Genomic DNA, 25,145 nt, shown 5'->3' with positions numbered 1-25,145 from the left:
TAGTATACGATTGAACGCTCCGTATACGCATGGATGGCAACCCTATACTGTTTATATCTCAGCGGTGCCCTCCGTTACCCTGAGCCTTGTACGATCTGTGCTATACTGTATAACGAATGGTCACGCAGTCGGCCTTTAAAAAAAAACCATGAACAATGTGTGATGAATAAGAATATAAAAACAGTTCGACGTGATTCTTTTTTTTTTTTTTTAGTTCAGAAAAGGTGATGCCCGGCTTAGACAGGCATTATGATTATAAACACACTGACCGTTTTTATACAGTTATAGTACCTCCTTGGACAGACGCGGTGAGAACGGCGTCTGATTATATATCTACATAATAATTATGTTCACTGGAGCAAGGACTGGAACGAACAAGACTAGAATAAGAAGAGGAAAATCGCAGGAGAATCATATCTACTGTACCCGTTCGAGCTCATGGGATGTATGATTCGTGGGCTGTATGACCCGTGGGTGTCGGTCTCGTGACGTGCACCCCAAATTACCCAGCTAAATAACACTGGAAGTGCATGTTTTTTTTTTAACGTTCTTGAAGCATTCGAAGTTGCGATGGTTGTTTGGACTGTCATAACGTTTTCAGAGCGTCTTTTTAGTGAAAGGTTTTCGACATAATTTCAAATGGACTTTAATTGTACATTCTTAAACGTATAAAAAACAATAAAAAACTTTTGGAAAGTCTTTTGGACGTTATAGACGTCAGAAAACGTTTCAAGAATATTCAAAACGTTCTGTGGACGTCCGCAGAAAACCTTTAAAACCGTCACAAGTTTGGAACGTCCAGAAGACCCTTTGAGAACGTCTGAGTATAGAGCAAACTTTTACTTCGATAAGAACTTTTAGAAAACTTGCAAAAAAAGTCTTAGAACTTTTCAAAAATGCATATCCTGTATCGTACAGAAATGAAAACCTTTAAAAGCCTATAGAATATGGGTGCAAATAAGGATTATATTGGGCGTCCTATCTTTTTTTTTTTGAGACTATAACAGGTGCAATCTGTGATTAATGTATCGTAATCCTAATAATAACATATCCTTGCCAATCCGTCCTAACGTCCTGTGTATTCCTATAGCTGATGTATGAAGAGTTTGTTTGCAAAAACCGATAAGTCCATTTTTGCCAAATGGAGATATTTGCGATTAAAGGTCAAGAAAAATAAAGAGAATAAAAAGAAAAAATGTGCTTCTTTTGGCCATAACTTCAAAAATGTGCCTTTATATGTAGTGACCAATATATCATTTAAAAGATATTATTTTGCATTTTATGACAGAGACCGTAATTCAAAAAATCTTCAAAAATGGACTTATCGGTTTTTGCAAACAAACTCTTCATTGACACTCTTTTACATACCGGCAAATTTGTTGTATAAAGCTTGAAGACATGATCACTAAAATTAAATCACATAATCTTAGGCCTTTCAAAATACGTCTTACATTTGATATTGTGAATAAGTGAACAGTAACGTTAAAACAATTCTAACGCAGTTAGAAAGTTTGAGCCTAATTTTTTTTTATCTATTTCCACTAGATATCAAATTTTAGAATTTCTTACTTGAATCTTCATAGATATCATGAATATTCAATAGATGATATAGAAACCAATAAAATACGTATAGCGGACCTATAATAAAACGTTTTGTGAACGTTCTGTAAACGGTCAGTGTGTTTGCTCGGTTGGAATTGGACGTTTTTAACACATATTTTAATCAATGTTCAACAAAAAATACTGACGGGTCCGGGGAAAAACTTCCTGATGGACACGTTCGGTACTGTTAGTTTAATTTTGTAACGTCCGATAACGTTTTAGTATCTAAATATAAGAACGACCCAAGTCCATGGAAGACCATTTCGAGTAAGCTTAAAAAAACTTCATATCTTTTTTATTTGTCCAATAATGTTCTATTTAACTGTGATGGGAAGGCAACATTGTATATACAAATTAGAACATATATTATTATGACAATTAACATTTACATTATTATTGTGGAGAGGCCATTTTGTGTGACGGACTTGGGTCGTTCTTTGAATCATTATGGACTTGGGTCTTTTCTGCCATAGAGATGAGAGGATGATAGAGGGCGCTACAATATGCATGTAAGCACTGCATGTAAGAATGACCCAAGTCCTTCATTCTTCATTTCAGGCACTTCCGGGGGTAATTAGGATTTATCATTTATACACAAGATGAGTCCATGCATAAACTACAATTTCCCATGTCAAACTGAATTTGGCCAAAAATTGGACTTGGGTCGTTCATATTCAGGTCTTCGTTTCCAAACGTTTTGTAAAGGTTGTTTGATCTTGTAACGTCAATTGACTTTTTTTATAATACAAACGTTTTCCACAATCATGTGCTTTGCGATGAATGCTAACAATAAGTCCAATTTTTTGACGTAATCAAGCCCTATTATTATGTACGTTTTAAACACGTTTGTAAGTGTTATAGACAAAGACGTAGCCTATAATCATTCAGAACCTCAAAAAACGTTGAGGAACCGTTCTGAAAACGTTATGTGTTTGCTGGGCTTTTGGTCCTAATTTAATCCCAATTGTAAAGTTACACTGGTTCTAGACGGGTTTTTTTTCCTTCTTCTTTCTTTCTTTCTTTCTCTCTTTCTTTCTTTCTTTTAGAGCGATACAATGCAATGCGATGCGATACGATGCGATGATGAAGCCACGACCGACGACGTCGGGACCCTCAGTTCAAAATCCTCGGGCGCTAAAACGCCCTCTATCGAGTGTGATCACACTCTACCGAGGCGCTGTGCGTGCGAGCCACAGAACTCTTGTGGTGCGAGCTCGCGGTGGTGGATGGCCGCTAAGAGGTTCTCTTTGGGTGTCTCAGTCGTGCTCATAAACAAGGCACAACAACATGCAGTGCAGTGTACACACAACAAGCAGTGTGACCAGCGAAGCTGACAGTTTCCAATCCGACACGTGTACGTGTTACACGTTACTACGTGTACTGACTACTGTACCTCGAGGCGAGGTACCAATATCTGACCTGTAATCAAAGCTACGCACTCTGCCTGTAGTGTAATACTGTTGTGTAGGCCTAGATCTTTTCCCGGGTTAGGTGCTGCTGTTGATTTCAGTTTTCCTGGGAGTGGAACCTTATTTACCGAAAGACAGCTCACTATCGCATGTCGTCGGTGCCCGCATGTCTACAAACACGATGGAACACTTGGGTAATCCTCTTTCATTAATTAACGTTAATCAGGGCCCTGTTTCATAAACATGATAAAGCTGTTCGTAAAGTTACGAACATCTTACGAGCGACTGGTGATCAGTTCTGATGTGCTATACTTATCAGAATTTCCATAATTCAGCACAAGAACTGATCACCAGTCGCTCGTAGACGTAAGACACTCGTAACTTTACGAGCAGCTTTGTGAAACACCCCGGCCCCAGTTCTGACGTGCTAGCGTTATAGAATTTCCATAATTCAGCACAAGAACTGATTACCAGTCGCTCGTAAGTTGTTTGTAACTTTACGAACAGCGTTATGAAACACCCTCAGACATAATAAACACTTGTAAAATAGGACCATTGATGTAGAATTTACTAACAGCTAACTTAACTTAGTCTTAGGGTTAGTGATAACCGTTGACCGAAAGATCGGTCTGTATCTGGTCGTCGGGGAAATGTTCCGCGGAGACTACGTCTGGCTTCACGGATCCCCTGGAGGAGAGCAATAACAGACGGGTCTTTCTGTCTGTGATAACCGCAGCGCAGCAGCGACCCTAACTGCGAAGCCTCAACGTGCAGCATTGGGCCTTGCGGTGCGGTCCCCAGGGCTACAGCGACCCCAACACGTGTATTATGTACTGTGTATAGCGCCCGGCGCCAAGGTTAAGGCCCGGTCCCACTGCCCTGGCCGATGGACACAAAACGTATGCAGAAAGGATACAGCGGACGAGCAAAATTTTGGGGATGGCTCCATCCGCTTTCATCCACTCCAGAAATTGACAAAATTTGCGACGACAGAACGGAAAAAGATCGGATGTGGGTAGTAACTTTAAATAAGTATGTAGCGGGGATGTTAAACGGATGTTCATTGAAAGCCCAGCGGATGGAAGGGGTTGACAGCTCCGAAGGGGTTACCGCAGATAATTGCGAAACGGACGCATAGCGGAAAGAGCGGATGCAGAGCGGATGCAGAGCAGATAAATCGGATGCATCACGTACGCCTAACACTACAGAAACAAACACTCTGTCCATTCTAAATACTTTATATACGAGATGCATACGCTTACATCCTTTCTATTTCTGTGCTATTAACAATGTATAGACATTCCATGTACCATATCTTTCCTCCCTCTTTCCGTTTTCAGCTGCAGCGGATGTGAGTTGCGAGAATGCCCAGAGGATGCAGAGAGGATACAGCGGACGTTTAAGGGATGATAACCGACATACAACGTTTGTTGCTTGTATGTCGTGGATTTACATCGTACATGGCGGAAAGTTCATCTGTTCTAAAAGTTTTAAGCAGCTTAAAACTTTTTGCGTGGATGAAATCACAGTGGACCAATGCTTGATGGATAGAGCGTATGAAACACGTATGCGATGAGTACACAGCGGATGCGTAGCGTTTTCCAACGGATGGCAAGATTTTTTTAACGTTTTACATCCTCTTTGCATCTGTAAGTGCAGTGGGACCGGACCTTTAGGTTAATGACTTACGTTAGACACTATCACAGACACAAGTCAGCTAACGTTAGAGTTCTCGTCTCTGTTGTAGTGTTTCTAGTCTCTAACCAGTTAGCTAGCACATAGAGTTCTGAGTTCTACTAACGTTAGTAAATTCAAGACCCTCTACTGTTAGAATTTACCAAAAATGCAGGCTGTACTCACTCGCCGCTAGAAACCCAGGATTGCCGGCTGTGGCTGTGCATGTACCCAGCTAATCGCACCAGCGACCTGCACCAGCGACCCCTACCCGTACCGATGTTACTGGTTTGATACAGCGCCTTGGGGCCGCGTCAGGACGGGGTTAGTATAGTACCCAGCCTCCAGATGTTGTGAGATTATCGTCTTATAAATTTATCAAAATAATATGTTTTATTACCCCATCATGATATCTCCGGTGCTTGTGTACTTTCGCAACTGATTGTTAAATGATCTCCAAACATGCACAAACTCACCCTTATTACTAAGTATTCAGCTAATTCAGTAACTTGCATCTGAGTCTCCAAAGTTGAGTTAAGTTGTAACACTTTTTAGTAGACATTACAAGTGTTGGAAAATTGTTGGAAAATCTTGATTGTTTGAAATGCTGCTCTAGCTCTAACTTAGCCCGACCAGACGCTGTGCAAAGCACAGTGTCTGACAGTAGAGGCAAGTACCTTCAGAGTGGGGAACCACAACACAACTACAAAACTTATGAAAATTTATACGTTTCTTATAAAAATGCTTGTATTACAGAAGTCCTTATTCCTAAGTCCATAGAGAGCCCTTATGATAAGTCCATGGAACAAAAAAATGACACTTTCTGGCACAATCCCTGACCGTCGGGGTTCATCGTTGCAGAATTCAAAATGGCGCCTTGACCGCTGCAAATTATGCGTATGCGCTGCGGAGAGATCTTTTGCGTGCGTGCGCTGCTTGAGTGTAGCAGCATAGTCGACAGCGCGACCTTTTGAATGTGCATTCAGATTGTGTGACCCCCCGATATTCAAAATGGCCTGGCGTGAAAGACGATGGTACGGTTCGCACATGCTGCATGTAATCATCATTTTCGGTAAGTTGTAAAATGTGCATGTCAATATTGATAGCATAGATATGAAGTCTCATTAATGAAGATTTACATTAGATGAGTTTGAGGTGACAAAAAATGATCTAAAGTATCAAAACTCAAAGCGATTGCAATGCGATCGCTGAACTCTCTTTGTGTTGTGGGTCGTGACGGTACAGCCCTGTCACTATTTACAGCGACTGGGCTGTGTATAGTTAGCTCTAACTATACACAGCCCTGTCGCTGTACGAAAGTGTAAGTCACAACAGGGCTGTACCTTGTGGACACTACCTAATCTTATAATTCCGGGGCGGCGATTCTGTTTTGAATTTACTGCACCATATTTGTTACTCAGACTACATAAGATGAAAACTTTATCTATTTAGCTACTGTCTTCAGCTATTGATATTGACCTACCGTGGTACATATTTCACATCTTACTAAAAATGACACCTTTTTTAATCCTGTACACCGCAGAAATCGTAGAAATCGCAGAAATGATTTGAAATGTCGGCACAGCACTGCAAAATGATGGGCAAAGGGGGCGCTGTCGACCATGCGGGCGTACAAACTCTAGCAGTGCAATTTGCATCGTTCAAAGCTGGGAAAGATTTATTTTGAATCGCCCAGCGATGATCACAACATTCCGGGTTAAGATTGGACTTTTTGCTCAGTGTATGTTGTATGAGGGCTCACTATGGACTGATATACCATGCTCATAATAGTCCAAGCATCTCAATTCACGTGAGTGATTCATAAAATTTGTGATAAGAACATGGAAATTTTCAACAGTTTTGTTGTGTGGTTGTGTTCGAGGGGTTTAGTAGATTGGTGTATCACAGACCGTCAGACGTTGTGCGCCAGCACGACGTCTGGTTGGGCTACTCTAGCTCTAGTTGTACACAAGCACAGTACCAGGTACGAATAAATTTATCTTCAGCGCATGCACAAGGCCAAGTGTCGATTATTTGGTCTGAATGTAGCCACACAGCAGCTTTTTCTATGGTGTCGTTGAAAAGCTAAAATTTATTTTTCTCTTTTCCTCTGCCAAGTTTTGCATTAGCAGTGTAGCTTCAAAGCGGTTGAGCATGTGCACAAGTGTGCGCTGCAACTTGTATCTTTCTTTTTCTTTTCTACCTTTTCTTCTTTCGTTTTTAGGTAGAATCTACAGGCCCATAACTAGGGCCTGATCTATACCTAAATTTCCCTATCTTTCCTTTCAATCATTTCTTTGTGTTTTTCCTCTTGTCTAACTTTCTCAATTTCCTAATTAACTGTACTTACTGCCAAATTGTTCTTTTTTTCTTTCACAGGTTATTTTTCCCTCCAACTACAAGGGTCTTTCCTTTTTATCCTCTCCCATATCTTTTTCTAACGTGTCTTTCTAATGAATCCTTCTCTCTAGGCATTTTCACATCAGCCCGATGTTTCGAAATAGCGCGCTATTTTCTGACTTGGGAAATTAAAAAATATCTCGAGCTTGGATTTTTATCGGGCTGATGTGAAAACGCCTTTTGTTTCCTTTTCACCCTGCATGATACAGTTGCCGTGTTTTATTGTTTGTATCCTTGATGTTACCAATAGCAGCTGCTAGGAAGGGATTCCGTGAAGCCAGACTTTGATAAGACAAGATACAGAGTGCGATATATCGGTCAGCTGCTATTATTACTGCAGTTGTAATGGTGCAGTTAATGGCAAATCTGCAGATAATAGCAAATTCATTTCCAAAATGGAGCCCATGTCCAAGATATAGTAGTGTCAAATGTGCCAAAATTCATGAAATGATGCAGTGTGTATGGTTCTGTTTTTAGTACTTACAGTCGACCTTGCGTAAGTCGAATAATCACCTTTTAGAAGTCAAAGGTCTTTTCAAGTATTTTTCTGTTCATAAATATTTTATAGATCTTAATCCCTCACAAGTAAACTTTTCTCTAAGTCGCTATTTCTTCAATCCAAATAGAACTGACTTAGGCGAGGTTGACTGTATTTGGAAGGATACAAGGTAAGAGCTTGCCCATTGAAAATCTTTGCTTAAATTTTCCAGGAGCTGGCTATAACCAGTGAAACTTGGCTCTCTGCTTTGCAATCAGATTTCCGGGAGAGCGTCCGTCTGGCTGGAGTGTTTTTCTTCTACCTCGCTTTGCTGATGCTCTTCCTGCTCTACTTTGGAGGACGCATCCAGAAAATCCTCGAGAGTCTGATGCCATGGTTCACAAGTGAGACTCAAGAAAAGAAGAGTGAGTAATCTGGGATCAGATGCTGTGGAATACTACTGTATTGAAGCAAGGCATAAATGCAGAGGATTTAGTGATGAACTTGATATTCTCAACGTATCTGGAGATACAGTGAATTGTTTATGCCCAAGAGACTGAGAGGCACAAGAACAAACGCATTTAATAGATCTGTGCATTTTCTAGCAGTAATTACATGTCGCTTACCTAGATATGAAAAATGAACATTCTAGCACAAACATCACTTCACCATTCACTGCTAGTGTTTTCACAGCACCTCAAAATTAGTTCTCTTTGTCACATGACCATGCCCTACCACTTGTACAAATTTTGTTTGCCTCCCCCCTTTTTTTTTGCCTGCAAAGCGAATGTGAGACATGAGCGTCACTTTCTTGTCACGTCGTCGGCACCGACAGCAGCTGCGGCCACTACAGCATCATTGACAATTTGGTGCACTCTCAACTTTCCACAGCTTTTAGCTATGACCACTAAACTCATGCCACAGGTACAGAACCTGAAACTGCTGGGCTAGTTTGAATGTGGATCAGGTCTGACGAGGCCAAAGGTCAAGAGGTCAATGGGTCAATGAACTTTGCCTGATAAGCGCTACACCTCGAGTATTTTGTGGTGTACTCTCAACAACTTTCCACAGCTTTGAGCTATGACCAACCAAATTTGCACCACAGGTACATCACTTAAAAATGGCATTCAAGTCTGTCTCTGAATGTTGGTGAAGTCTGACAAGTTCAAAGGTCAAAATGTCCAAGAACTTTCCCTGATTAGCAATTAATAGCACTGTACTTGTGATATTGAGGTGTGCTCTCCATAACTTTCCACGGCTTTGAGCTATGACCACGCAACTCGCATCACAGGTACATCACTTAATGAAGACTGTCAATTAGAAATATTGGTGAAGTCTGGCCAGGTCAAATGTCAAAAGGTCAATGAACTCACTATGAAAAACACTATAAACAAGCATTGTGATATATAGGCAAGCCATTGCTTGACATTTGACTTGTTATACTATCAAAGATTCCAATATACCAGGTAATTTTTCTTTGATCTTTTGAGAAGACATGAATTACATCTGTGAATAGCAGACTAACATGCCAGTAAAAGTATTGAATGGCCACAAGACATCACATACCCCGAGCTGAGTCAAGGAGATGATTCTGCTCATTACAGACAAAAATTTATGTGTCTTGTCAAGGTGATTGCAACATTTGTGGGTAGCATGCATGTTATATTCGTTTTAAAGACCAAATTGGCATACAACCATTGAAATGATATTTAAAAACCTGTATTCTGACGCTTACATGTGTTTATTGTTTTGCAACACCTCTTTTCCATACCAGAACTACCTGATTCAGTTCTAGCCGAACAACGAACAATAGCCAGAAAGAAATTGCAAGAGGATCATGAGAGCAAGGTATGCAGTTGTGATAATTTTGCTAGTCTACGTTGGAACATGGGTTGTCACATTTCAGCATTTTTTAAAAATATTTATTTAACTTTTTTTATTGATCGTCTGGAATTCTTAAAGATCTGCATTTTACTCAATTAACAATTTGTGGTATGCTAGTTTTCATACTTTGATGAATTTGAATTAAAAACCAAAGCATGCATGTAGCGTGATGTCTCATGTATTATAGATTCAATGAGAACTTGTTGCTGTGGACTGCAGGATAATACATTGAGCTTGTTCTCTTTCATGAAAACAAAGCCAGTCACTCATGAGCTTTGTGCATTAAAAGTCAACTGCAGCTCATGATAGAATTGAGGATTATCAATGTGAACGGCTGATAATATCTAATCAAATATTGCCCCAAAGATTCCTGAAGATTCATCTTGGTGTATGTATACAATGTCAGTAAGGAGACATGCTCTTCAGTTCCCAGAATTTTTTTCAGATTTTTAATCATGATTAATTGCAAACATCATGAATTTGTACTTAAACTTTGAACCTCAGTTGATATTTTATGATTTTTTTTCATGCTTTTTTTTTTGGGGGGGGGGGGGAGGGGGGTTAGTGTATACAGAGCAAATGAAAAGATGCAGGGAACTTTTGAAAAAGCATTGTCATAGTCACATGACAAAGATGATAGCAACTCACAAAGAATGTTATTTTGTGTTTACCAGTTATTATCCACATACATTGTAACAAGGGAGTGATTGTGACTGTGTAGTCAAGGATGAAGACATCTGTGATACGAGTACATCAGTGACTTGCATTGTTACATACTATTGTGTGTATGTACATAAAGTGTAAAGCATTAGTAATTATGGAAAACAGATTTTTAAGGAGAAAAACAACAACTTAAGAAGATTACTGTTTCATCAACTTTAAGGTATTTTGGTTATCTGTTGTATACAGGGTGTTTGAAGTGTTTTTGTTTTTTCTATTACATTCGTTAGTTACATATGATATTGATATACATACATATATATTTTTAAAATACATTTACTAGTTACCATACTGTTTGGAAAAAAAAAATGGCCATGTCATGATAAAGATCCTTGAACTAGGTGTGATGCCATGCTTAGAATTTATGATATGTCTTAATTACATTTAAAAAAAAGGTGAATTATGCTATTGAAAATCAAATTTGAGGATAAGACTTGACTGTGCTCCATATCTTATCAGTTTCGTTTATTTACTCGTTTGCTGTTGTCCAGGCAGAAGGCTACAAAGAGAGAGTCCTCTTGCCTCGAGAAGAGGCTAAGAAAGCTGATCTTGAAAAGGAGTTCTACAGGTTTGCTGGCCCGGCCTGGAAGGGAAGAGGGGAAAGAACAAGGGTGAGTGTACATTTTTGTATGTTTCAAGTAGTACATAACCTCACAATGGGAGCCTCTCTGGGGAAGTTTGTGGGGAATAGGCGAGGAATTATCTAGGGCACTTTTGATATTCAGGGGCCTTTCACAGGTGGTTCAGAGCCGCTTCAGAAGATTGCCAGCAGTGATTTAGATGTCTGTTAGTGTTTTAGATTGCCTGAAATTGCTAGTAAACCAGATAACGTATGCCATTTGTGGGGTTGATTTTGTATGCATGTTGGTTTTATGCGATATGATTAAGTAGTGAATATACCTTGTTACATTGGCAGGTGCAAGTTTTTGCAGTCTAACCCACCATTGTATTATTCCTTGCTAGTTTGAAATTTTTTTTTCTTTTTGTCAGTTCAGTTCAATGACATTTATTTCCAGTAAACAATTGATAAGTAAAAATAACAATGCCATCATTTGAACGTGCTGGGGTCACATCTCTAGAAATACAAAAAAAAGAGAGAAAACTTGCAGTGAGTGTGTCTTTAACGTAAATGAATGTAGTACCAGTATACACTACTGTTTGAAGTTATGATAGATGGAGATACAACACAGAAATATCACAATAGTGGTGTGAACTGTCTAAAGGCTAACGATATGATCAGTGACTATTGTATGTAGTCAAGATTTAAGAATATCATTATGAGAAATGAAATTAATATTGTAAAATCAGAAGTACTTTCTGTCTATGGCGAAGTAGTACTGGACTGTATGTAGATACTCGTACACAGGAATATATTGTATTCTTGTGAGTAGAGGTAGTCACAAGGTAGTTTAGACAATGCACCCGTGAAGGACCTGTCGGGCAGCTGCTGATTTGCTGATTAGATTTAGGGTGCAATCCAACTCAGACAGAAGTCGCTGAAAGTTTGCCAAAAAATATTATTTCTCAAGACCTAATTTGATTTAGAAATATCATGTGTTACAATGATTTGGTGGGATGAATAGAAATGAATAGACTGAACACTCTATTTGAATGAATGAGTGGGTGATATATTGTCGCTCAAGCTCCAAAGGTTATTTCAATTAGCCCATAAAATTTCATTTTCTTACCATAACGTCAGCTCTGAATGTCCAGTGGTAATGAAATGTTTGGTTGGTGGGAAGGAGGAATGGTACCTGGATCAAATGTCCAAAGATGTTGGGCAAAGCTCACCAAATTTGGCTAGAATTTTAATTTGCAGCCATAATGTCAGCTAAAACAGTTATACTGGGAATGCAACATGACAATAAAGATAGAAGTAATGAGAAATGTAGAGGGGTTTAAGACAATCTGTCAAATATCTGAATGAACTTGACGTACATTTGATAAGGGGCCATACGTTGAGCAGAATCTAATAACATGAGACCACTGCATTACCTGAGTCCATTTTGTGAAGCAGTTGAATTAGCTCTAGGTAACAGTTGTGTTGCATTCATTCATTCATTTTGTGTTTCTTCATGAATTTTCAGTGCCTGCTATCAAGTATCAAGCTTGCAACACTATTTTCATTTTTTTTTTCCGTGTAGTCAGATGATGACTCTGACTCTGGGACTCTGGGAGAGGGCCCTCAGTCCCGTCCTGCCCTGAGACGTAGGGACCTTGAGGGCACCAGCCGGGATGCAGCCATTGCCAGGAGGCTTCCCGAAGCAGCCACAAATCCACCAAGACCTCTACCTCCTCATCGTCCAGAACCAAAGCAGGCCAAACGAGTGAGTCCCACAACCTAGGAGAGGGAGAGAGAGAGAGAGAGAGAGAGATGGGAGAGGGGAAAGGGGTGGAAGTGGGGGGGGGGGGGGGGGGGGAGGAAATGCAGTCAAATCTGACAAGAGCAACCACTCAAGGGAAACATAAATGTTGGCCATTAGAAACAGGTGTGGCCATTAAGACAATTTAGCTGGCCCCGTACATAAATGAATATTCAGTTGAGTTCATTTATTGATTTCTGCAACCTTTCCATAATACAAAATCGAAAGAAAAGGCGATACTCATAGAGAGCAAAATGCATGAAGTAAACTTAGAATAAAAAGTGCCTAATACATAAATGATTTAGGAAGTGATAAATTCAAATACTTATGATCATATATGTAGATATGTCAGTGGTTGTTGTTTTTTTTTTCAAGCAAATCATATAAAAGAACAAATCATATATCTATCATGCAGAAAATAACTATTTTCACCTGTGATGGAACACTTGTGATGGAACAACAAAGTTAAAATTTTGTCAAATGTAAAAAGTCACAAGATGTTTATTGTTGACTTCTTAGTTTCTCAAACTGTTGGTTGATAGTGTAGTTGGCCTTTTATAAAGTAAACCCAAACTGAAATACAAGTCTGGATTAAGTGAAAGCACTCGTAGTAGAAGACATCAGTGAAAGTTTGAGGAAAATAGGGCAATCCCCTCGAAAGTTATGAATTTTTTAGAGTTTCAGTGCCATCATGGCTTGATAAGACTTTCTTTACTACAGCTCATGATGTCATGTATGGACAACAATATATAAAGAAAATATGAAGAAAATTCAACACATGTTCACTTTTCTAGCATAATGATAGAGAACTTGAGGTAATTACAATTTTTTTAAAATTCTATTATACATGTAGTCGTTCTTTTTCTTGAGTGCATTGATGGAAACATATTCACTATGTGTTGATGTGCTATATAAAACTGTAATGTAACATTTGTGCTTTTGTTCTCATTTTGGTCCAAGGTTATTGAATTGCCCGAAGAACCAGAGCATGGATCTCCTGAGGTAAGAATCTGCCAAGTAGAACATAAGAGGGAGGCATTTATCGGTGCAATGTATGATGTGTCAAAAGAAAATGACATTTAAAACAAAAGTGCAAGTAGGACCTTTGTCTCACATTTAGTGAAATACAATTCTTGTATTGCAAGAGTTTTCATTGCCTCGTAGCTCTCCAAAGATTGTGCTTATAAATCTGAAAAACTGACTGACAGATGATTGGGTAAAGTCATTCTCGGTAGAGATACAGTAGCTGTAGATTCCAGTTTTATGTTTCCTATTTGCATTGGCATTTGCTTGTCTATGCTTGCCTCATTTTTCAAGTAAGTCTATAGAATGACAGTTTTATTGATAAAGATAAAAGAAGGTTGATATGATGGTTCACACAGTAGAGTGTCATAGTTTTTTGTGCTTCGTTGTGGATTAAATTATGTATTTGTATGGAAAGAGTTATTAGGGCTTGACGCTAACTTTTTTTCTCTTGTGGTTTGTTGGGCCACTAAAGTTGTTAAATTTGAACTTTTGGTGGTCCAAAAAAGAAATGTTTTGGCCCCAAATAAAAGGAAATGTAATAATTCACTTTGATTCGTAGTTGCCTGATCGGGCCGCGAAACTATAACCTCTTTGAAGTTTGGTGGTCTGACATCAGTTTTTAGTGGCGCCGGCTACTGCTAATGTCAAGCCTTGGTTACGTATCCGGGCAATTACCCCCAGAGGGCAATTACCCCCTGGCTAAATACTGGTTAGTGGTAAGGTCAGAGTAAAGGCTAGGGTTAGGTTTAGGGTTAGGAGTTTGGATTAGGGTTAGGATTAGGTTCAGGATTAGGATTAGGATTAGGGCCATGGGAAGGGTATGAGTAATTGCCCAGGGGGTAATTGCCTTAGACCCCTTGGTTATCCTCTGATGACCAGTAGATTCCTGCAGGAATAGAGAAAGTGAAGCAATATTCACTGGATATATTCACTTCCCTTAGCCAAATTGGGAAACAAACAGCTGTATCTTAAATTTTGGGGTAGGGGATGCATTAAAAAGGTGTAGTATGTAGTAGTTCCCATAGGGGGCATGGGATGGGGCTACTGGAGACCGAAACGGTTTGTGAGGCTCCTGAAGAGGTACTTTTAATCAGTTTAACATGCTATCAAGGGCACCACAAAAAATTTGCAGCAATGATGAATATGTTTGAAGCCTTAGTGAGCATCCAGACCCTTTGGGGCTCTTTGTTTTGTCTAGTTTTCAACCTACCAAATACGGCAAACTGTTCTTTCTTCTTTCACTAGACGGCATCTATTTGCTTTTCAGTGATCTGTCGGCATAGATTGTGTGCAGTCAAGTCTAACCAGGGAGGTGTTAGAAAAGGAGAGACAACTCCTGCTCTCCTTTGAAGTCATGCGCGGCACCGCCGAGAAGTTATGCGCTTAACTACTGGTGGAAATCAGGTGCTTCGACAAAAGAGAGCATCAATAATCGGGACTAGCGCTCTCACATCTAGAAATACTTGCCCCTACTGCATTTCGCTCTCTCTCTTTCAATGTGATGGCAACAATGAAGTTGTGTACCTTCAATTGGAGCAGCGAATCAAAATGCAGTGTAAAACTGACAATCTTAACAGCAAATAGTTTAAAAGCAAGCTGGTGCACGCTTTAGCGGAGTACTTTATTTGAAAGATCAAAATATCCCAGATTAAAGGATAGAAAACTAACATGCAGAAATGTGCACATTATTGAAAAATATTAGGTTTTTAAGATGGCCTAATTTTCATTTCATTTCAATTTGCGCATTACGAAGAAACTAGAAATACATGTTTATGATATTGAATTCTTTCCTAAACTACTCTTAATCAATTCGAGTATTTCATTTAAAATTTTACGGGGAAATAAAGCTTGTAATTCAACGAAAGGTGAAATGCGTTCTTCGTCTCCGAACTTCGCCTTGCAACTAGAGCGGTGCAGAGCATATGACTTCAAAGTGTATAGTGGAATGCTAGACATTCCATTGTAACACTTTGAACCAAAACATGTGTTTGCATGAATTACGAAGAGGTGTCTCTCCTTTTTAGCTCACCTGAGCCGAAGGCTCAAGTGAGCTATTGCGATTGCTCTTCGTCCGGCGTCCGTCGTGCGTTGTCCGTCGTGCGTAAACTTTTTACATTTTCATCTTCTTCTTGAGAACCCCATGACCGATTTTCACCAAACTTGGCAGGTAGCATCCCTAGGGGGATAGGATCTCAATTTGTTCAAATAGGCTCCATGGCCCACCTTGGGGACCCCAGGGGGGCCCAAACACCCTAAAATTAAGGAATCTTTAAAAATCTTGTAGAACCAGAAGTGATAGGGCTTAGATAATACTATGACTTAGTACATTGATGACTGTAGATTCAAGTTTGTTCATGGGATTGGCGGAATCAGGGGTACCCCCCTTGGGACCCAGGAGAGGGGATGGAGAGAAGTCCTACAGTTGTAATGGGGCCTGAATTGTACATGTTCATCTTCTTGAAAACCTCATGATGAATTTTGACCAAACTTAGCAGGTAGCATCCCTAGGGGGATAGAATCTCAATTTCTTCAAATGGGCACCATGTCCCTCTTTGGGGCCCCCTAGGCCCCCCCCCCCCCCACATTAAGGAATATTTAAAATCTTCTACTCTAGAACCAGAAATGATAAAGCATAGTTAATACCATGAGTTTGTACATTGATGACTTTAGTTCCAAGTTTGTTCATTGCAGATCCAGGGCTGCCTGCAGACCTAAGTTTCCAATGTTCTCGGGTAAGAGTGTGCAAGAATGCATAGAAGGTGAAATTGCGATACTCGGGTGAGCGTGTGACCCCCGGGTCTCTTGTCTAACACCTCCCTGGTCTCACCTACATCATGTATTGCACACGTATGTTTGTCGAAAGGCATGGTTGAATGCCAGTAATAGAGGTAGATACATTGTATTCATTCCAAACATAAATGACGGCTTCTTGGCCTGGTGTCAAGGATTATGCGGTCTGAAATAGTGGAGACTGTGTATTCAACAGAAATGCCGAAACAAGTATTTGAATGTAATCACTCATGTATGTTAAGTCTTTCTTTTTTTTTTTTTTGAATGGTTGCATGAGATAAAATGCAGCAGGTTTGTCAACCCTGAAGGTCATAAAACAAGCAGGCGTTTTCTGCAGCTGCATTGACTATGAATTGTTGCAGAATTACAGATGCTTCAAATTTTCAGTACATTGTGTATACTGACAATGATTGTGAAGCCACTATTCTCTCTTTGTTTCCTTTTTATGCCTCCACCAACGAAGTGGCCGGAGGCATTATGTTTTCGGGTCGTCCGTCCGTCCGTCTGTCCCGTTTTGTTTTTGTCGATATCTCAAGAACCGTGTGGTGGTTTTACATCAAACTTGGTATGAGGGTATATCCTGGGGGGATAATACTTTCTTTGGATTTTAGGGTCACGCGGTCAAAGGTCAAAGGTCACAGGTTATTTTGTGAAAAAAAAAGGTTGAAAATTCATGTTTTTCTCCATATCTCGCAAATGGTTCAAGGTATCTTCATGGAACTTAGTATATATGCTTGTTCCAATGGGCAGTGATTATTTAGGGAAGTTGGGGGTCATATTTCAAAGGTCAGGGTCAAAGGTCAAGGTCAACTCCTCAAAATATCACTACTTTCCTTATATTTATGCAATGTCTGAAGGTTTGTTTTTTTTACTTGATGTATACATGTATTGCCCAATATATATTCTGTGGGAAGTTTCTTGCCAAAAGGTCAAAGGTCAAAGGTCAAGTGAAAGTGCTGAATTGCACTTTTTCCTCCATATCTCAAAAGTAACTCAAGGTATCATCATGAAACTTACATATTTATGCATCCTCAACCTAACAGTGATTCTCTTTGGAACTGTGAGGTCAAAGGTCAAAGGCCAGGTTTAGATAATGCTATTTTCCCATTTGATACTGAAATTATACTTTTTCTCAATACCTTGAAAATTACTCAATGCATAAACTTATAAAAGGGTCAAAAGTCAAGTAAAAATCATCAGTTCCCCAAATACCCGCATTCTGACATTTTAATCATTCATCCAATTGAACCTAGTTCTAGGAAAGTGAACATTCAGCACATTTGTGTCAAACCTGTCGTTTTAATATTTTGCCAATTGTGTGAAACTGTCATCACACATTGTCAAGACATTGTACTATAGACCTATTAGGAGAACCATGCATTATGGTGGAGGCATATCAGTCGCCGTAGCGATATATCTAGTTTTAATCTATGTTCATCCAGCTGAGGGCTCGGGTAACTTGTGATGGCTCTTTTGTCTGTTGTGGGTTGAAAGAATTTTAGCATTTTCTTTTGTAAGTCCCTCGTTTAAATGTAATGAAACTTGGCAGAGATCATTCATAAAGTTTGAGAATCCCTTTTGCAACACTGAAAATTAGATTCATTTCATGAGCTGGTATATTGTAGAGGAAGATAATTCAGACATTTCCTCAGAATGATAAAACTGGAAACTTCGGTCTCACCTACATCATGTATTGCACACGTATGTTTGTCGAAAGGCATGGTTGAATGCCAGTAATAGAGGTAGATACATTGTATTCATTCCAAACATAAATGACGGCTTCTTGGCCTGGTTTCAATGATTGTGCGGTCTGAAATAGTTGAGACTGTGTATTCAACAGAAATACCAAAACAAGTATTTGAATGTAACCACTCATGTATGTTAAGTCTTTCTTTTCTTTTCTTTTCTGTTCTTTTTTGAATGGTTGCATGAGATAAAATGCAGCAGGTTTGTCAACCCTGAAGGTCTAAAACAAACAGGTGTTTTCTGCAGCTGCATTGACTATGAATTGTTGCAGAATTACAGATGCTTCAAATTTTCAGTACATTGTGTATGCTGACAATGATTGTGAAGCCACTATTCTCTCTTTGTTTCCTCTTTTTAATCTATGTTCATCCAGCTAAGGGCTCGGGTAACTTGTTATGGCTGTTTTGTCTGTTGTGGGTTGAAAGAATTTTAGCATTTTTTTTTGTAAGTCCCTCGTTTAAATGTAATGAAACTTGGCAGAGATCATTCATAAAGTTTGAGAATCCCTTTTGCAACACTGAAAATGAGATTCATTTCATGAGCTGGTATATTGTAGAGGAAGGTAATTCAGACATTTCCTCAGAATGATAAAACTGGAAACTTCTTTTTGAATGATGGAGAGGGAAGCAATACTATGAATTTCCTGTGAATTGATTCAGATTTTGAAAAAAAAAAAAATCCTACAGCTATTCTCAATATGGAAGGGGAGCATATTCTCAAGTGACATGGGGTTAGTTTTTCATTTCTTCTGTAAAACTCTGTGTTGTGTATTGCTATAAATCTTCATACATGATTTTAGGATGCATTATTCTTTAAACATGCAAAATTGTGTGGCACTTACAAAAGGGTTATTCGACCTTGAAGGATAGGGGAATGCGAAGTTTTTAAAATTATTCCTATGATAGAGGGCCATGGGCAGTGCCCAAAGGCTCAGAAGTGAGCAATTTCAGAGATCTTCTGCAGGTTCAGAAGTAGTTCAGTCAAGTCATTTTCAGACTGTCAGGCTTATATACAGAATGTTCATGACAGTTGCAGCAAGGTAACCTGATTTGGTGCATGTGCATGAGATGATTAAAAGTTGGGTCAGCGCCCAAATCGATGTTTCATTTTTGCATCTTTGCCAAATCAGATTTCTGTCAAACTAGGCAGGAATCCTTCTCAGCAGTAGGGGATATCAAGTTTTTCAAATGCTCTATGTGAAGTAGCCTATTTTAGAGCCAAAAGCTGCCCTGACACTTTCAGTATTTGAGTTTGCACATGGTGTGCACATTGGCACGTACTACTTCGTGACAGTGCTGGAAACATTCTTCGCAATATGTGGGAGCATAATTGGCCAATGCAGAAACGTGTGACAAAATTTTCAACATGTTCCAATTTGCAGAAGCCAGTGCGGAAGCCAAATTCATTCAAGCGTCAGGGCGGCTGTAGGATATTTCTTGAAGGACACACAAGAATCAGTGTCCTTTGCTGATGAAACAGCATGCACCCTTGAAAGTTTTCCCTTTTTAGAAATCTTTTGATATATCATTGTTTTCTCTTGTTTCTGAGAAGGTTATTTAAGAGAGTCTTAGAATGTTGGAAAGAGTAGAAATGAGTTTTTCATATTATCTGCTGAGGAGCAGGTGATAGGAGAATTGTACTTGGCCCATTGAACAGAAATTGACAACAGAAGTGACACACAGGAATAGGTGATCTCAAAACCAACAAAAGACTCCCCAAATAAGACCTTTGTTCAGTTCTGATATTGTAAGAACTGATTCTTAGTGTTAAGATGAGGAGTTCCTCTGTTTTTAACAAAATGGAACAGATATTCAACACATTGAAAAAAAAATCTTTTGTTAAAGTGAAAGGACGTTGTGTGAGAATGCACTGTGTCTCCTCTTTTTTTCTTCTTTTTTTTTTGTGTGTGTAGTGTTCCTCTACATAGAGGTGATTTAAAATTCCATGGCATCTTCAGTGTGAGGACTGTCGTATCATCTCAAAATACTCTGAACATTACAAACCCATTGTACACATTGTACACATACAGTGCTGTTGGCTGTTTTGAATGTTGTTTTGGGCAGTGTTCATGCAGTGTTTTCATACTCAGTAAGCTTTTAGGTGCTACTTGGTCAGAAAGTGGAAAATAAGAGAAGAAATATGGATCCAGAAAAACTGAAGAAAATAATACTTTTAGTCGATTTCTTGCTTTCCAAACTACAATTACTCCCGAAGAAAGTACCCCAAATTAGAAATCATCATTGCTGAAGTAGCCTTTGATCCAGTGCAAGCAAGCCCATATTTATACTCATTGTCTGCTGTAAGATTCCATTTGTTTGGAAGGTGGAGAATCTTGGTCGAGATGTAGAGCCAGGAAAAAGAAAAACTGGGAAAGACAGTGCTTTCAGTTGATTTCATGCTTTCCAAACTTCCTATTCGACACAGAATGATTGCTCTTTCAACATTTTTAATTGGTGATACACCTTTGATCCAGTGAATGTTGGTACATAGAATGTAGTAGGCATGTTGAATTGTGCTGCTACTTGAACAAGGCTATATCTGTGTTGTGTGTATAAACTGTCACAATCAATTATTTGTGATTCATAATGTTCCTTTATGACTACTCATGATACATAAACCTTGAGCTTTCTTTTCAGATGTCTGATAAGATGGGAAAAAAATACTTCCTTCAAACATCTGAATTATACTGAAAGATGAGAAAATTACATTGAATAATTATCTTATAAATTATGAATTGGCTTACAGGAAGCTGCAAATGATGTCATAATCTCATGGACCCAGGTTTTAGGTGTCCATGGGCATCTGTAGTAAACTATGATGTCGGTTTTCATTTTTTTCTAACATGTTGGTTTTACTTTTAGTGCAGTATCATTTGGACATTTCAGCAAGCACATTTTTCTTTCGTTTTCCACCTGAATATATATGCATTATTGCAAACATTCATGCTGATCACACAAAGTTCCAAATGGCATGGATTAATAACCAAAGAGATGTTCTTGGAGCTGCCAGCATATATGTGCCAATATGTATACATACATATGTGTCAATATGTATGATGTGCTGGTAGAAATTTTTGTGAGTTACCTTACTTTAAACATGACTCATGCATTTTTTTTTTTTTTTTTTGCTTTGTCTGTTTGCATCCCAGTGTATTACCGTCATTATGAGGGGCGTCACAGGACAGCGCAAGACACGGAGATTTTTATATACGCATAAAGTCCAGGTAATGTGTTGTAATGTTGTGGGCGTAACAAACAAAATTGACAGTCCTGTTAGGCTAAATATACTGTAAAACGAGGAATTTTCGCGTGCATTTTAATTTCGCGAATTTCGCGAGTGCCAAAATTCGCGAAATTAAAATCGCGAAAGCTTTTGTCTACACTACATGCATTGAATGCCAGTAGCAATTCGCGAAAATTTCATGCCACGAAAAAGGCTGTCGGCTCCAATTCGCGAAAATTTCATGCCGCGAATATATCATGTTTTACAGTACATTCTTCCTTTAGCTCATCTAGTGCAAGCAATCCCAAAGCAATTGGTGCCTATTTCAAAGGGATCCATGTATTCTCAGCAAAATTGATTACCCATGACATAGCAGCTAACAGAAAATGTGCCCATTGTTGTTCTATTTTTTTTTTTCATTAAAGAACAAGGTCACCTTCATAAACATGTGGGTTGAGAGAATACAGCAATATTAGAACACATTAGTAAAAGTTAGTGGAAAATTGGACAATCTGTTCAAAAGGTATAGATTTTTAAAGTTTCAGATCCACGATCGCCGGATGTGAAGACAACGACAGCTTGTGATGTCACATATGTAGAAATATATAGAAAATTGTATCTATGTACAAATATAAAGAAAATTCAACATATTTTCACTTTTCTTGCATAATAAGTGAACACTTGACTTGCCTCTTTCAGAAGGTAGGGGAAATAATATTACCCTTAACATATGTCAGTGACAAGTGGAAGGAATGTGCACTTTTTTCAATAAATAAGATTTTGTGAAATTGTCTTTATATTTTCCTTTTATAGTTCTACGTATGTGACATCATACACTGTAGTAGTTATCTCATCCAGCAGTGACTGCGCAGTCACTTAGGTAAAGACTCATAACCTTTGAACGGATTTTCTTATTTTCCCCAAACTTTCACTGATGTGTTCTACTAATATTGCTGCATTCACTCAATCCACATGTATATGAAGGGGGACTTGTCCTTTAAGTTTCAGAGCTGTTGCCAACAACAAACATCACACAGCGAATTGTTGTCCATGATGGAAATACTGTGAAGGCGTGTGTTTGTTCAGGTGCGTCGTGGGCACACTGCGGAAAAAATCTGAATCCTTAGTTGCCACCGTATGCCATGTTGTGTCTGCACAATACACTTGATGAAAGGGAGTGTGCAGGAAGAGTTCAAAACAAACTAAAGTCTGTGAGGGACGGAACGAGAGATAGAAATAGGAGGAGGAGGAAGGAGAAATGCTCCGTTCTTTATATATGTGATGAAGTGTATCATATGTATTCACTGTGTGGAAAAAAAAATGTGAGCAAAAATACTGGTGAAGTAATGTGATATTACTGGGTGTTTATACTGTTATATTCATGTGCAGATATTTTTGCTGGCGAAGAGGTCACAGAGATTTTTGCGAAATGTCGTTTTGACGATTTTGACACTAAGGCTAGCAAAAGTACACTAATGCCTGTCAGTTCGAGATATTTTTGTGTGTTGTTAAAATTTGCGGTCCAACAGTGATTTGCGAAATTCATGAAAATTAAACCCTTGAAAATAACATCTTGTACAGTAGTCATCAGCTTGTGACAAGCAGTAAACAGGCATTTCTCTGTCGATATAGAAAGTCAAATAAACTTCACACATAAATTTTCCATTTCTCCATTTAGAATTTTTTCGTCCAAGCCATTGTATCATGTTAAAAAACAAGACTCAGAAACCTTCTTTGATGGAAGATTAAATCATCATACTGATTTCAGCTATTTATTCTGATGTTTCACACTTTGCTCACAAAATCAGGTCCTCTTTGACTGGATGATGAAGTGGGGCTACCACGAGAAGCTCTACACGCTCGTCACCGTATACCCCCGACGGGACCTATCCCAGCATGCTTGGCAGAAGACGCTGCAGGAAGTCGGGATTGATGGTGATGCTGCCATAGCGGTGGAAGAGATCGATAGGGACGTTGATTCGTAGCACAGTTACATCACTCCTTGAGCTGGGTGGTAACTCGGTACAGAGGAATCATTCGTACTTGCTTTTTACCCTTTTGATGTGGTTGGGATGGACTTAGGGTCCTTTGCCAATCTCTTCATTTTATTGTTAGCCAATTAATATATTGGCATCAAGCTTCTGTCAAGCATGCAGCACACAGTTGGATTTGAAGGCCTTTTTTTAGTGTGCAATAGTTAGTGCTGTAATTCTAAATAGGGCACATGCCATTCATATTTAATCAGAAGCTAGCCAGTTTACAGAGATCAAAAATCTGTGGCAAAATTGCATTCCTGTTCTCTTTGATAGGAAAGGGGGATTAAAGCAAGGCCAGATGGGTAGTATAGTGCAGGACAGGGATATTGCTGAAAAGATTCATCTGATTAAAATATTCATTTTGTCACAATCAGTTGCAAATTACCTTTACTTGATAACTTGCTTCTTGCAAGGATAGATTACATTATGGAAGACATTTCAGGGCAGCTATACAAACACAGATGAATAGAACTTACAAGGGAAACTTATCCTTTGTACAACTTAACTCAGCAGCCTTATCCCATTCACTATTGAGTGATGGGCCTCTGCATACCTGGTATGCAAATGCCCATAAACATGTATTGTCAACTTTCCGCGATGGACTTATACAGCATCATGCAATGCTGTTGTCACTGTGTAAGGGTTACATGTTTTGTTGTCGCTGTAGTCTTGGTGATGGTTATTTTCAAACAAGGGGAAAAAAAAGGAACAAATATTGGCCAGTTCTACGACATGGAGGTTGAGTGTAAATTTACGCAACTTTATACAGATAGAATCTGTCTTGACAATTCACAGAGAGTGAGATCGCAGTAGTGTAATTTTGAAGGTTGCAGTAGTCATGATAAGCACATCTCTGATGCTAAATAGGCATTTACTGAGTCTGCTTGGGTAGTTAAACAGTGTAATCAGGACTGGCGTAAGTGTAAAACACAACAAAAAAAGAATGTATTAAATAGAGGGAAGAGAAAAGAGATGAAGAGAAGGGATGAAATAAAAGAAGATACAGAGAAGGAGAGAAGGAAAGTAGGCCTTCCTGATTGGATCAGTCCTTTTATCTTCAGGTGGATTTACAATTGTAGATAGGCATGACTGAATTCCTGCTTTTATTCCTTTGGTGTTACAGTGGACAAATATTCCAGGGCTTGTGTATTGAGTGTAATTAATGAGGCGGAGATGATTGTGATAAGTCACTCTGTTTGAATTGATATTCAGCTTTTCTTTGTACCAATCTGCATTGGGAGGTATGTGGGTTCCTGTTGTACACTCGCTTGTGTTTCTGGCACTCCTGCTAGTTGTTATTTACGTGTGGTTAGCATTGTGGACTGAGATACAGAATGAATGACCAAAGCCCATTTTTGATGATGGAAATGGTCGCTTAAAAAGCACACATTCAAGTCAGAAGGTGCAGAGTGAATTTCTCCTCGATGACCCGCGTGACATCAACATGAGGTCATCTGGTGTTGATTACGCAGTTAATATTACCAGTGTGCTCAATGATACATCTGATATCTTTTGTAGTTAGTGGACATGCCAGCTCCCACAGTTCTTTACAAACCACAGTGGTGTGAGAGTTCATTCTCTTATAGATGTTTTTTGTTCATTTATCTTTACCCACTGAGGCAAGACGAACTTTGTAGAGGTTATGATGATCTCTCCTCAAACAAGCCTTACATGGACGTCTTCATTGGTTTTCCCTGCAGTCTCTTTACAAATGCATTATTCATGCCGGACAAATGACAATAGCAACTCTGTGTGTATGGTGACGTGGCTTTATCATGAAGTGTACAACGTCTGG

The 25,145-nt window shown here is 39.0% G+C and overlaps 1 protein-coding gene across 1 annotated transcript; it reads left to right on the top strand.

Annotated features, from left to right (window-relative positions):
* The first annotated feature begins 2,912 nt into the window (after positions 1-2,912).
* LOC139741798 (UBX domain-containing protein 8-like) lies at positions 2,913-23,700 on the top strand. Its single transcript, XM_071652389.1, has 8 exons — positions 2,913-3,205; positions 7,842-7,988; positions 9,338-9,411; positions 10,659-10,778; positions 12,312-12,494; positions 13,491-13,532; positions 21,241-21,315; positions 23,123-23,700. The coding sequence occupies exons 1-8, from the start codon at positions 3,178-3,180 to the stop codon at positions 23,297-23,299; spliced, it is 846 nt and encodes a 281-aa protein (XP_071508490.1). The 5' UTR covers positions 2,913-3,177; the 3' UTR covers positions 23,300-23,700.
* The last annotated feature ends 1,445 nt before the right edge of the window (positions 23,701-25,145 follow it).

The sequence above is a fragment of the Diadema antillarum genome, unplaced genomic scaffold (genome assembly GCF_040938485.1).
Source record: "Diadema antillarum isolate AM-2024a unplaced genomic scaffold, OU_Dant_1.0 seq00000953_RagTag, whole genome shotgun sequence".
In the NCBI taxonomy this organism is placed as follows: domain Eukaryota; kingdom Metazoa; phylum Echinodermata; class Echinoidea; order Diadematoida; family Diadematidae; genus Diadema; species Diadema antillarum.
This window is presented reverse-complemented; position numbering and strand designations above follow the sequence as displayed.

What these genes read in the sequence shown, in the direction of transcription:
- LOC139741798 (XM_071652389.1), top strand. Translation starts at nt 3,178, where the DNA reads ATGTCTACAAACACGATGGAACACTTGG. An exon ending in TGAGACTCAAGAAAAGAAGA is followed by an intron (nt 7,989 to 9,337) that starts GTGAGTAATCTG and finishes TTTCCATACCAG; the next exon opens with AACTACCTGATTCAGTTCTA. An exon ending in AACCAAAGCAGGCCAAACGA is followed by an intron (nt 12,495 to 13,490) that starts GTGAGTCCCACA and finishes TTTTGGTCCAAG; the next exon opens with GTTATTGAATTGCCCGAAGA.